We start from the raw sequence: 15,220 nt of genomic DNA, 5'->3' as shown, positions 1-15,220 counted from the left end.
CCCCCCCTCCACCCAACTCCCCCCCCCTAATCAATTTCAAAATAATTTTGTTCAAATATACATATATTATATATATATATATATATATTTTTTTTTTTTTTTAAAGTTGTAGCTTAAAAGGACACTGATCAGAATAATGACATGATGGAAGCTTTTTTGCATTTCGTTGAAATCGCTATAGGCTTTTAACATAGCTTCTCTGCATGTGAACCTTTTTTAGCATGCATGCAAGCGTTTCACGGGACAAAAACGCCAAGTTGTCCATTCACCAACGGTCCGTGTGTCTGCATGTTCAGTGTTCTACAGCCCTAGAGACCCCTGGCCTCATTCACAAGGCAGAACTCACACTGCCCCCACACACCCACCCCCCCCCCCCCCCCCCTCCCCACTCCTCCTATGGTGGCCCGTGGTGGACAAAAGAGTCTAACCACCTCCACTGCTGCAGGAGCTCCCTGTGCAGTGCCTCTCGTCTAAATTAAGCTCCACTTGGCCGGGATAATACAGACGTAAGACATAAGGGTCCTACTCAAACCAGATGCGCTGGTGTGGCCTCCTCAGATGCTGTCGCCCAACAAAAGCATCAAACCTCCGACAAAGCATCAGAGTTGGCACACCACACCGACATCGCCACCAACAGTGCTATCGCTACCACCATCACAATCATCATCATCATCGTCGTCATGCCAGTTCTGGTGGGCAGTAGATAACCCACTGCTTGCTCTTCATCGCCCCTGCCTTCACACTGGCATCATCATCAGAAGCAGCAGCAGCAGCAGCAGCAGCAGCAGCAACAGCAGTGACCTAACATGCTCTGCTCTCCACCTCAGCGGTGCCAAGATTAATGTCAACCCACTGGGCCCGGGCTTTGGGTGGAGGGGGCAGCATGCAGGTGGAGGCTGCTGGCTGTAGATGGAGAGTATGTGGGAGGGGGAGTTGGAAAAAGAGAACAGACAGACAGTACAGGAGAGAGATATATAGAGATGAAAGACAGAGAGAGAGAGATGGAAAGAAAGAGAGAGAGAGAGAGAGAGAGATGAGAGAGAAAGAATAGTGGAGAGAGGGAAAGGTGGAAAGAGAGAGAGAGAGATGAGAGAGAAAGAGTAGTGGAGAGAGGGAGAGAGAAAGGAAAGGGGGGAGGGAGGGAGGGATGGAGGGTGGCTGCATCAGGCACATCCCCATGTGACGGATGAACAGAAGCAGTCAGGCGTGTGAAGGAGCACACGAAGGCAAGAGCCGTCTGGCAGCACACATGTGCTACTGCTGCTGCTGCCTCCCACACACACACACACACACACACACTCTCTCTTTCACACAGAAAGAACTGCACGCACGCACTCACTCACCCCCTCCCATTCCTCCCAGGCCTCGAGAGAGCCATGGCACACCAGAACACGGGTTTCAGATCAACTGCACAATAAGCACCAAGACTTAAGTAAGACAAAAATAAAATGAAATGAAATAAAAAGTAAAAAAAAACAAAAAAAAACAAACACGAGCCACTCTTGTATTAACCGAGCCCATAAGCAGGGCTCCTCTTAGAAAGTGACTGGCATGGAGAGGCATTCAGCGACACACCAAACCCTCTTGGAGAACACAGCACCTCAACAGCGTTTCGCTTTAGACATACTCCACTCCGCCCCCCCCCCCCCATCCCCATCCCCATCCCCATCCCCATCCCCATCCCAGATAGCAAGCTAGGGCCAAGTACCAGCCATTTCGCTAAGCGAAGATCAAAAACGATAAAAGCAAACTTGTCAAAGTGAAATTTTGGAGAAGGGCTTCATAATGCAAAAAAAAGAGTCCATGCTCTTTCAAATATTCAAGTAAGCATCAGCGCTCTGATTTGATTCCGTTTTTTACAAATTCGAAGACATTTTAACGACCATCTCACACTCTGCTCCCAACTCTCTGTGCAAACTCAACAGGCGCGAGGACACAATTCATTCAAAAGTACCTTAAAAGCATGAGTCACCTCCATTCTCATTTCGCTGCAGTCGCTCCTAATAAATTCGGAATTGGCAAGCCATGCACCCACATCACGAATACAAGACATGACAAATAAAATAAGTATGAAGATGACAAGAATGAAAATGTTCAATTTGCGGGGTGGGGTGTGGCGTGGTGTGTGTGTGGGGGGGAGGGGTTAGGGGTGTGGCTAAGAAAACTAAATAAACATCAAAGAAAAAATCCCAGGGAAAGCGGAGCAAGTTTTGTATTCATATGGGGGAGGGTCCAAATGATGTGCCAACTCAGAGCAGAATCCACTCTTCCACTTTACTGTATATGAATCATTTAAATGTAACTTCCCATACCCATGAGAGTATTTACGGTTGTCACGCTAACGGATGTATACAATCTTACGGCCCTGGAGCGCCAGTGATTCTTGCTGACGTTCCACATGGATACATTCAACATCAGTAACTTCAGTGTTGTCAGAGCTGAATTGTTTTCTATGGACTTCCCTATCCTGTGGACACACACACACACACACACACACACACACACACACACACATGTATAGATTCCACCCTTCGCCTCTCCAAATTGCTACCCTCCCACCCCACTGGGAATGCGTTTAAGATATGAAGTTGAGTGGGGCCCTCAATAGTGCAAGCCCAAAACACACACACACACACACACACACACACACACACACACACACGTCTGTTTGTAACTGCCCACAAAAAGGGCTTCTTTCCACAAACGATATGATAGGGAATGACTGTCCAACTGGACCATACCATGTTTTCATAACTTTTTTCTTCCACTGCCCTCATCATTGTCGTTCCCCAAAGCGTTCCTTCCTCCCTACCCTCCCTCGTTCACTCTCTCTGACTTTCGTGCCTCTCTTATACAAGAGGATTGTTAAACCCTTGAGGATGACGCCCCACCAGCCCGAAGGCTGCATGAAAAAAGCTTGGGGGGGGGGGGGGGGGGGGAAGGAGGGAAGGAAACAAAAAATGTAAATGTGCAAGAGAACAAAAGAAAGAGAGCAAACACAAAAACAAAGACAACAAACCAAAAAAAAAAAAAAAACGAGAGAAAAAACAGGAGGCACGCCACTATAGAACCACCATCTTCCTCCTCCCTCCTCCTCCCCCCATTCTCTCTTTTCAACATCCCTCCCTTCATCCCTTCATCCCTCAGAACAGCGTGCCCGCCTCCCCCGCCTCGCCTGGCAGTGCGTCGGCCGAGGACGGCCCCGGCTCGGCTCCCTCCAGCGCGGCGGCGGCGGCCGCTTCCAGGCCGTGCTCGGCGGCCAGGGCGTCGGCCTCCAGCTTGAGGCCCTCGGGCAGGAAGCTGGCGTAGGCCTCGCTGTCCGCCATCAGCAGCTTCAGCTTGGGGATCCAGCTCTTGCGCACCACGCGCCGCGCGTTGGTGCACATGTCCGCCGCGATGGCGTTCATCTCGCTCTCCTTGAAGGTGGGCGCAAAGTTCTGGCAGTAGACTGCAACAAGCGAGAGGTGGAGGAGAAGGAGGGAGGAGAGAGAGAGAGAGGGAGGGAGGGGAGAGAGAGAGGGAGGAGAGAGAGAGGGAGGGAGGGAGAGGAGAGAGAGGTAAGAGAGAGAGAGGGAAGGATGAAGAAGAACAGAAAAGGTAGAGGAAAGGTTAGAAGGAAGAGGAGAGACGATCATTAGTCTGATACTGAGATCCTGAGCAGGATGTTGACAGTGTTTTGAAAAAGAGAATTTTGTCAAATACATATGGAAAATGACTGCCATATATGTAAAACTAATGCCGTTTTTCAGATAATATATACAAAGTAAAACATTTAGGATTGTCTGCTAAGGTTTGCAGTACGGATAAGCCTACAAAGGCCTACACACACGGACAGCGACGCAACAGCGATTTATGGCAGGTGACCGGCAAAATTGAATAGATGCACACGGCAAGAGGAACGACCGAACGATCCGTCACCGTTACATTTCTCTAATCAGCTCCTTTCTATTTTTCAGGGGGCGATTTTGATAGATAATGTAAAACAGCGGCCTGGTCAGCGTATCTCCACTGAATCGATGGGTGACCGCATCGCCAGTGGCGCGTGTAGTAAAACGATTAACAGAATTCCCCTGTCGCGTTCCGCGAGCCGTGTGTAAAAAGGAAAATGTATTATGTATGACTACACATCATTTTACACTTTAGAGATTTAACTGATGATGGCTCTTTGCCAAGGTACTTGACTTTCTTAAAATACGTTATACAAATATGGTGTAACGCCAAATCTTAGGTAAGAAGAACAGAAGAAATGCGCTATCTGCCAGTTGAATGAACTGTAATGAATGTAATAGCAATTATGAGTCGTTACTACAACATGTTAGTTCCTTTGGCCAAGAAATATAATGTTTGCGTCAAATATTGTAAAATACTAAAAAGCCACTAAATTAAAAGTGCTCCTGCTGCCTCGCTGCTAATTTATTTAAAGGCAGGAAGGACTGCTGCTGCCAGCATTGACATCGAACCGTAATAAGATGACAACAACAGGCTAATAATGTAGCCCAAGACGTCTGTCTGCTGCACTGGAGAGGAGCGGAATAAATTGGTGCCCACATGGCTCTGCAGGGCACCATTAATTCCACGACCGAGGCTTAGTTAGCACGGTACAGCAAATCCATAATTTAGCGGCGACGTGGCACAATATTCTGCAGACAGCATAAGGGTGAGATGACAAATGGCCACCGCTTGCCAAACAGCCCCTTCAAATTCCAAAACGGGCTCCCTGTCAACATTAGGCACGGGCCGAGGTGTCAATACCCCCACCAGGGAGCCCTTCATCACTCTCTTAAAAACTGTGGAGTCAACCTCTTTTAATTCAAAGCTTTACATACAGCGCAAAAAAAAAAAAAGAAAGCATACAATGTTGCCGTTTGTGAACTTGTGACCTTTGCCGTGGCAGTGCCATCCACAGTGGCGGCGGCGGGTCAAGGCGGTGGAGCGCGGGCGGCTGGCGTGCGACTGGGACGTGACCTGAGGGGGCAGATAGATACTCACACTTGACTGCGTGGAGCACCCGGCTGTCCAGGGGCTTGCGGCTGGGGTCGTTGGTGGAGGAGCGGATGCCAGTCCCACAGCTGTTGGCCAGGGTGCTCCTGTGGGAGGGGAGATGGACACACACACACACAGGCAGAGATGCAACACACACACACACACACACACACACACACACACACACACACACACACACACACACACACACACACACACACACACACACACACACACACACACGAACAAACACACACAGAGGCGCGCACAGGCAGAGATGCAAACACACACACGGACAAACACACACAGAGGCGCGCACACACACAAACACACGGACGAACACACACAAACAAACACACACACACACACAAATAGAGAGAGAGAGAGAGAGAGACACTGTGATTTAGGCTGACTATGAACCTTAAAATAACAAGTAATACGCGTTTTTCATAAGTTAACAATACTGTTTTTTTTAAGTATTTTTGTCTTTTTGATTTTCTATGTAGAGAGCAGATCTTAAAAAAGATCCACATCAAAGGCTAATAAGCCTTCTTATGTATCCATTCAAATCTGCACTTATACTAAACACTTACATCTGCATGGACATCTGTTTACCTTCTGCCATGCATTCATTACAAACATTCAACATGGCCAGCCCAACGCATAGGCACTGGGCCACATGACAGTGTAGGTTTAGTGTCTTACTCAAGGACACTTTGGCTTCCTGTTGCCAAATGATTCCTCTACCCACCCACACCCACACACCTTTATGTTTATTCATATACAGACACTTTAATTTTCACACACACACACACACACACACACACAACACATACCCATTTACACACACACACCTGTTGAGACACTCATCTACTCACTCATCGACAAACATTCCCCTGCTCAAGGGTGTCCAGGGTCACAGTCCCTTCATATTTATTCATATACAGACACTTTTATCCCCAAACATACATGTGTACACACACACACACACACACACACACACACACACACACACACACAGAGGAAGGAAACCCCTTTACAATGTGTACACTTAACACTACACTTTTATCCCAAATATACACGTATACCACATACCATCTTTTACTACACACATATACCTTTACTTATACCACTGCTTGGTCAAATTTCCTATTGTGATGCGCTATTTGGAACTTGCATTATTTTTCTATATACCGCACGGCTATGAAGTAGTTCCCTTCTTTTGGGCTTATTACACTTCAATATTAATTCGCCAATGTCAATGTAACGGTAAAAACAGCAACGTTGTATCTAAGACAGCGGCAATATAAACGAAAATGATAGTAGCAGTGGTATAAGCGGGATAATCAACTCCGCGCCCTGTGCGTTTCTAGGAAAATAATGCACTTATCGAAGTGTAAAGTCCCCTCCGCCTGCGGCGTCGGGTCCTTATTACCACTTCGAACGTGCATTATTTTCCTATAAACGCAGGGCGCGTCGTTGATTATCCCTTACACATACCATCTACACCCACACACACCCCCCCACACACACACCCAAACACCCCCACACACACCCCCACCCAAACACCCCCACACACCCCCCCACACACACACCCAAACACCCCCACACACACCCTCACCCAAACACCCCCACACACCCCCACACACACACGCACACACACGCACACACATGCGCACACACACACACACACACACACACACACACACACACACACACACCCCCACACACCCACACACACACCCACCCACCCACCCACCCCCACACGCAGTACCTGTCAAAGAAGGAGGCGAGCAGGCGGCGCAGCAGCACTTTGTGGCGGGTGCCGGCGCTGACGTGGCAGTTCATGAGCTGGGCGCGGGAGATGAACACGCTGGTGCCCGACACCAGCTCCAGCTTCTCCGCCGGGTCGCCCTCCTCGTACAGCTTGGGGTGGCAGCGGTTGCCGATCTGGGCGATGAGCTCGGCGGGCAGCGACGCCAGCTCCTGCCGCACGCGCACGCGGCCCCTCGTGTCCGGGGTCAGGTGCTCGGGCAGGGCGTCCACGCGCTCGTTTGCTACTGGGACCAAGCACAGACACAGACACACACACAGACACACACAGACACACACACACACACACACACACACACACACACACACACACACACACACACACACACACACACACACACACACACACACACAGACACACACAGACACACACAGACACACACACACACAGAGAGACAGAGAAGGGGACAAGATTAAAACATATGCACAAAGGAAGGGTCATAGACAGATAGATGGACAGATAGATGGACAGACAGACAGACAGACAGATTGACAGACAGATAGGTAGATAGATAGATAGATAGACACTGTCTGTCAGTCCTATTTATCCATACATATAGAAATACATCCAAATCTAGGACAAACACACTGAGTAAACAATTGTATTGACAACATTCCTTTACAAGAATGATGTCCACCACCATGGATTTGTTAAGAGTTGAATATACCAACTGAAGTCTAGTTTTACTGCTAGTTACGCCCTCTTGGAAACTGAAACTGAACTGAGAGAGTCCAGACCAGTGATCTTTTGTTTAGAATTGTTTCGGCTACAAGCAAGGTGCTTCAGAGGCTGAATTCTGAGGCTGTTTTCTATCAGCTCAGGAGCATGTTACTGCTGAAGGACCCTTGTGTGACACATCCTGCTTTTTTGGGGAACCCTTCAGTGCAGCTTTTGGAATTACCTTTACCTGATCTCGAACAGACTCAAATAGCCATGTAAAGAACACAGACAGGTCTAGTGTTCACACTTATTAAAGTACTATCGGGTCACCACCACCACCAGAGTTCCATCATTTCCCCACCCAGTTGGATCTCCCCCCCCTCTCTCTCTCTCTCTCTCTCTCTCTCTCTCTCTCTCTCTCTCTCTCTCTCTCTCTCTCTCTCTCTCTCTCTCTCTCTCTCTCTCTCTCTCTCTCTCTCTCTCTCTCTCTCTCTCTCTCTCTCTCTCTCTCTCTCTCTCTCTCTCTCTCTCTCTCTCTCTCTCTCTCTCTCTCTCTCTCTCTCTCTCTCTCTCTCTCTCTCTCCCGGAGGCTTTGCGCGGGTACGCTGGTTTGCATTACAAGCTTTCAATTAGCACAACCGACTTGGTGCCACCCCCCACCTCCCCCGCCCCCCCGCGCCCCTCGGCTCGGCTTTAATCAGTCAATTAAGTGTTGAGAGGCAGTAAACACCATTATTCCCCCCGACCCCCTCCAGCACACTCTTTCTTCTCCTTTTCTCCTCCTTCCATCTCTCCAGCACTCTTTTTTTTTTGTCGGCTGTAGTGTGTCTGTGTCTTGTCTCGTCTCGTCTCGGCGTAACACCCTGAATCCTTGACGATTTTTTGATTCAGGTACGGAAGTAAGGCCGAACAATCGAATCGATCTCGATTGAAAAAAATTGTAATTTGAACGGATGCCGTGAGCTAGTCGCAAAGGGTGCAATTGATCGCGCCGATCGCGACTCTGTCCCCCAATGGTTGATCAATGATTTTTATATTCATGACATCCTCCTTGTGTGACAGTGAAACTCATCTACTGAGCTTGTGTGTTTCTCATGCGCACTAGGCATGCTCACCAATCAGAAGTAGTGCGACTCCTATCTCTAAAATCTGCACGAAAAATCGCAATTAGATATTTTCCTCCGATCGTGCAGAGGCCGTTTGAGGCCTCCGCTGATAGCAGCAGCAGGCGCTGGTAAGACTGTCAGTCCAGCCATTTGCTATCTGTGTTTACTCCCTCTCATATATCTTATCTCAAGTGCTTCCTCTCACTTTGAATCAAAACACAAAAGACCCCAGGAGGGCTACTTATAATTCCCCATGCTGCACAGTCATATCAATCACTCACCCCCCACTCTCTTCCTCTCTCTCTCTCTCTCTCTCTCTCTCTCTCTCTCTCTCTCTCTCTGTTCCTCCCTCTCTCCCTCCCTCTCCTCTTGTTTCTCCTTCACCCACACTCATCCTCTCCATCTCAATGAATACTGCTCACTCCACTCCTCTATCCTTTTCTCCTCTCTCTTTGTAACTGTTAAATGTCTTTCCATCCCCCCACCCCCCCGCGCCTCTCATATCACTACTCCCTCTTCTACCCCCCTCTCCTCTTTCGCTCACCTCAAACAAGGTGCCCAAGGTGCTCACCGTCTCTCTCTTCATCCCTCCATATTTTGCTCACCTCAAACCAGGTGCCCCATGCAGCCCACCCCCTCACTATCAAATGAACACCCCCACCTCCACCCACTCTTGTTCTCTTCCTCCTCCACCCACCCTCTCTCTCCATCCCTCTACCTCCTCCACTCACCCTCTCCATCCCTCCATCCATCCATCCTCCTCCATTCATCCAAATTAACACCACCACCCCCATCCTCCTCCTCCACTCACCCTCCCTCTCTCTCCATCCCTCCACCTCCTCCACTCACCCTCTCTCTCTCCATCCCTCCTCCTCCTCCACTCACCCTCTCTCTCTCCATCCCTCCGCCTCCTCCACTCACCCTCTCTCTCTCTCCATCCCTCCACCTCCTCCACTCACCCTCCCTCTCTCTCCATCCCTCCACCTCCTCCACTCACCCTCTCTCTCCATCCATCCTCCTCCACCTCCTCCACTCACCCTCCCTCTCTCTCCATCCCTCCATCCATCCCCGGAGCTCGTCTCCGGCGGCGCCCACGTTGAGCATGCTGTACATGGTGTACATGTTGCAGATCTGCCGGTACTGCTCTTCGGCGTCGTCCGTCATCTCCTCCTCCTCCTCCTCGTCGTGGTAGGAGATGGGCGAGTCGCTGGTGTAGATGCTGAGCGCGCCCGGGCTGGTGCCCTCCGACGGGTGACCGCTGCTGTTGTTGTTGTTGTTGTTGTTGCTGTTGGAGCCGCTGTTGTTGTTGTTGGTGATGGCGGAACCTCCACCTCCTCCGCCTCCAAGGCCGAGGATGCCCACCACGCTCTGGGCGGAGGCTCCTCCGGTTCCCAGTCCGCCGCTGCCGCCCCTGGACGACGCGTTCTCCTGGGAGAAGCGGGCGGCCTTCCTCATCCCCGCGCCCCCTCCTCCGCCCGAACCCCCGCCGCCGTCCCGGCTGCTCCCCTCCCAAAGCCGCTTGGCCACCGGGGTGCAGACCACGGAGTAGGCGTTGGGCTCCTGCTGCTGCTGCTGCTGTTGTTGTTGTTGTTGTTGTTGTGGTGGTGGAGGTGCTTGTTGTTGTTGTGGTTGTTGTTGTTGTTGATGATGATGGTGCTGAGGCTGCTGTTGCTGGGTCTGAGGTTGAGGTTGAGGTTGAGTTTGAGGCTGCTCCGTCTTCACCCGGCTCACCAGCGGCAGCGGCGTGAGGCACGAGGACGGCCGGGCAGTGGCCGCCCCCGCCCCCCTCCTCCTCCTCCTCCTCCCCCGCCCCCGGTGACGGGGCTCTGCGGCTCGGACGGCGGGGTCTCCTCGGCGTGCAGGCCCTGCGAGTCGCAGCTGGGCGAGCTGACCTTGAGGAAGAACTCGGTGCCCTTCTCCATGATCTGCTGGATCTGCAGGAAGCCCGCCGTGTACATGAGCAGGAACTGGTCGCCCACGTTCATGCTCAGCCGGCCCGTGTAGCAGAAGGACAGGATCTGCTGGAAGCTCTGCGGCTGGACGGCGGGCGGCAGCTCCACCACCACGCCGCCGCCTCCGCCTTTAGTGCCGCCGCCGCCACCGCCGCTGTCCGCCCCGCTGGCGTTGAACAGGTCGCGGAAGTAGGAGCTGCTGGCGGCCAGCACGGCCCGGTGCGCCTTGAAGGCGTGGCCCTTGACCACCACCGACACGTCGCAGTAGAGCCCCTGCAGACGCTGCTCGTTCAGACACTCAAGGACGTTGTTGCCGAAGTTGGGGATGGCCATCTGCAGCGTCTGAGCCATAGCCCACAAACTACAGGGTCTGGGGATGGAGGAGGGGGGGGGGGGGGGTTAGTGTTTCAATTTCGGGTTAAAAGTTCAGTGATTTACAGTCCCCTCTATAAGTATTGGAACACATGCTAAAGTTGACTATAAAGAGGATTACAAAACCATCTTTTGGAAATTGATAACGCCTTAAATAAAGAAAATGAGGAAATATCCAACATAGCCTCAAACTACAGGGTCTGAGGGTGGGGGGAGAAAGGAAGGGGGGGGGGGGCGAGAGTGGTTGTATTTCAATTTCAGGTTAAAAATTCAGTGACTTTTATTGCAATGAACAGTGTCTCCAAAGCGCTTTATAGAACATCGTTTCACTATACTGTGTGATGAGGAGAGTTCATAGTGTGGCGATGATTCACTGAGGGCCATCCCTATGAAACTAAAGGATGTGCCTCTCCGTCTCTCCTCGAGGGCCCACCTCTAACTGTCTCCTGCATGTCCCTAACACTTTTAATTCCCCTTTTAGCTCCTGCCTTGTGTGGCCTTTGGGGTCCAGGTCCACCATAAGTGGAGTCCTGCTTAAGAGGACTGCACTGAACCAAAGATCATATCCCTCTGCGGCAAGCACCTCACTCTAAAGTGAGGCTCCCTTTCTTTCCATTCCTGGACTTTTGAGAAACTCCACAATAGCCACGTTTATTTACATGTACAGTTTTTGTCATTCCGATTAAACTATTCCAATTGAACATTTTGTGCCAGCTGTTTAGATGGAGTACGTTCTATTACGATCAGGAGCTCTCAAGCACTTTGGAATCTTTGATCAGAATAGCCGTTGTTGCCTACTTTTCCTTGAGAAGATACGGCAGTCAATTTGAATGACTGTATGCATGGGTGTTCATTCAGAATAGGAGCGGACTACAACACCTCTTTCATTCCGATTAAAATTCTGATCAGATCAGGAATTTTCATTCTGATTGAGGTGTTATTCCATTTCTAATTGGAATAGAAGTCTCCATATGCTCCAACACCAACACACTTGGGAGACTGAGCATAGGATTTTATATTAGTTTCTGAGATTACTCAAATGCCCAGGATTAGCCAACTGAAATGGTGTTTATGGAGTGAAGAGTGTGAGTTCTTTACAAGTTAGACAAAGATTTTTACAAATAAAGGTTACCCAACTGAAACTAGAAGAACACACACAGATACATTACAGTGCCACTCTCACAGCTCACTGAAGATTCATCTCCTGTATAAATACTACATTGGATGAGCCCTTTACCTTGGCACAGATAGAAAATTTAAGCTCTTGCTGTGGTGCGAGTGAGCGTCATCTTCTGGCATTGCCAGCCCATTCAACTGAGTGGATGTGGGTGGCAGAAAAATTTAACAGACTGATCAAATAAGTCAGTATACCATCAAATAGGCTAACATGCAGATGCACAACAGGCTGTGAAGAACACCATGAAATGTGTTTTAAATTGAAACATGCACAGTGTTCCCAAGACCTCCAAGGCATGTGGAAATATTTTTAGCAATGGTTGGAAGATTTTGAAAGACCTTTGCCAGTTTACTCATACAGTGTCAAATGTAGATTTGCATGTGCTAGAAAATGACTGCATGTTAATTTGATAAGAATAAAGACAGCCCACAGATGGACTTGAAAATTATTTTCGCCTACAATAACTGTTACTATCTCACAGATGGGGTGTTTTTCTCCTTAAATTCGCGACGGCAAGATAACCTTTCGAACGGTTTTTCCGAATCAAATCGATACATTACAGTCTGGCAATGTTGCTCAGCACACTATTATATTGATACAGCAGTGCACATTACGACTCCATCTAGCTCATTTTAATAAAGGCCGTAGTGGATCAGGTTCTGCGGCGCAGTGGAAACTGGAAAAGAATTCAGGGTCTGCAATAGCTGTACCACACCAACATGACTGCAGGGACTCCTGACACACAACCCCAATATCTGGGATGCATAAATCACAATGCACCACAGAATCAAATCTCAATACTTGTATTATTAAATGTAAAGAACTATAATATTGTATTATGGCCAAAATATTGTGATAGCATTATACCCTCACCTCTGCGGTAATCAACAAAATATCAACGCCTCATTCTACCATTTTAGGGTATGTTACATTTTATGAGAGGATATTCTGTTCCTAGTTATTATTTTAGCATGTGCACATAGTTATTATTTTAGCATGTGCACACAGTACTGCAGAAGAATCCTTGGATGGCCAAGTTTCACTAAGTAGAAAGAACTGCTTCCATGGCTTAGGGCCTCTTTAATTTAACCTGAAAAACTAGCCACAGGATCCATCAGCTTTGATCCACCCAACAGTTTGTTCAACTCCATGGTATCTAATCAAAGATGCAGATCACCATTTCAGTTTTTTCTGGATACTGCATCACCAAAAAACATGCATGGCTTGTGCTTGTACTTGTACAACCAGAACAAAGCAAGATTTTCTTTATAATAAATTTATAATTCAGTCAACTTCAACTCAACAAAATCTGAGTTCCCCAAAAACTTCACTTTTAGAAATACAGAAGTTTTCAGCCAAAAACAACCCACGGTCACAGCGCAGCCCAGTCGCGCGCGCAAAATGAGATTGGCAACCCAGAAGCCATTTAACCTTTCAACTACGGCGACCTCGGGGTCAGCCAAGTTCAGACATAACAGTTTCCTCCACTGACCTCGGCGCCGCAAACCGGAAACTAAGGGTTCAATGTCACATCTCCCATGGAGATCATTCACTGCGAAGCCTCTCAGCGACATTTGTAGGCTACAGTCGAGGAACAGTTTCTCAGAGGGACGTTTCAGGCTACGTAACCAACCTCATCAATTTCCAAGGCGAAATAGAATCTTGTCGCGCAAAAAAGTCACAAACCACGACCATGCGTTCATCTTAAAGTTAAACGTTGTGGAAAAATTAAATTTTTGTAACACTGAGCGACTTCTGTCACATGATTGATCTAAAATGTAGCCACTTGCTATCGGACAGGTAGCGCGTAAAATGTCATCAAAAATAGAAAGATATTACCAAGAAGTTATATATCTTACGTAGCAATGTCTAATAGGCCTAATGGTGATCGCATGAAGTCGAACACCACGAATGCATTTTAGCCTACGCTCTAAACCACTTTCGCATCCCCGGCATTGTAGCATTGTCCCTTTCCCCCGAGGCGTGATTAATTATTTCGAGTTAACAATAAAACTCTTATCGAACAAAATGATCCCTCACATGAAAGTGTGGTTTCAGGAGGTCTCGACCCGTTCGTGTGAAAGAAGGGCTTGGTAGCTGCAAGTCGGTGTGGGCAGCGGACTATCCGTGCCCCGTCGTGTGCCAGTATCTCTGCCCGTAGGATCGGAGCTCTCAGTTGGCACGGGCCGGGGGGCGTCGGAAGACAAAAACGATACAGTATCCCCTGATTTCCTCTGCAGATGCGGGTCCTATCGCACATAAACGACACCCACAAGCAGTCGGTCTCAAAAATAGGCGAACAAATAAATTATTAAGGCATCCACATCCGCCGTTCTCGCCCCCTCTATGCCAGTGCAATGCGATGTCGGCTTGAGTTACATCCTACGGCCTACAGACGCGATATTCTGACTGTACTCCAATTTTTTTGGGTTCGCCCAACAACAGTAGCCTAACTGTTAGGCATTCTCCACTCACTCCCAAGATCGGAAATCCCATCAAATAAATAACGTAACTTAACCCATTTCCTTCGTTTTGGGCTACTCTTATTTGGGGCGGTTTTATTTAAATTTAGATTTCCCATAAACATTTAATTTATTTTCTTTATTGTAAATAAAAAAAAGGGGAGGGGGTCATCCTTATACTCCATCTTTTCCCGACATCAACAGGTCATCCCGGGACAAATGCAGCAACTGGGGGCGAGCCAGACTAAACCAAACCAGCACGGTGGGAGGAAGGGGGGTTATGAGACGCAAGACACCAACTGTACTGCTTGACAGCAACATGCTAATGCAGATCATGCATCATTCCATATTAGACAGTCACGCTATCCGAATTTCAGCAACGCCACGATCGCACTGCACAAGCGCTAACATCATCACCGGGAGAGGGAGAAAACTTCTAGAATAAGTCGGCGAGAGTGAAGATTCATCCCAGAGGCAGCCAGAGGCTACGGCACTGAAGTCAGTGAAGTGGTTAAAGTTTTGTTGGAGCTGCTCCTACGAGCCCATCCCCCATCTATCGCACACCTTCCCAAAACAATACCCCCCCTCTCCCCCACCCGCACCCACCCCCCAAAAAATCACTCCGAACCGATCCCTAATCGACCCAAATAATGAGCCGCTTTGCGGCTGCTCGC

The 15,220-nt window shown here is 48.9% G+C and overlaps 1 protein-coding gene across 1 annotated transcript; it reads right to left on the bottom strand.

Annotated features, from left to right (window-relative positions):
• Positions 1-3,143: 3,143 nt before the first annotated feature.
• Positions 3,144-14,223, bottom strand: nacc1b (nucleus accumbens associated 1, BEN and BTB (POZ) domain containing b). The gene is given in 7 exon segments (XM_062535134.1): positions 3,144-3,448; positions 4,990-5,087; positions 6,758-7,043; positions 9,621-10,133; positions 10,278-10,358; positions 10,361-10,905; positions 14,125-14,223. Coding segments are annotated over 6 exon segments (1,809 nt in total). The 5' UTR covers positions 10,887-10,905; positions 14,125-14,223.
• Positions 14,224-15,220: the final 997 nt, after the last annotated feature.

Source organism: Sardina pilchardus, chromosome 1 (assembly GCF_963854185.1).
Source record: "Sardina pilchardus chromosome 1, fSarPil1.1, whole genome shotgun sequence".
In the NCBI taxonomy this organism is placed as follows: Eukaryota; Metazoa; Chordata; class Actinopteri; order Clupeiformes; family Clupeidae; genus Sardina; species Sardina pilchardus.
Note: the sequence above shows the minus strand (reverse complement) of the source record. Positions and strands in the feature narration are given on the sequence as shown.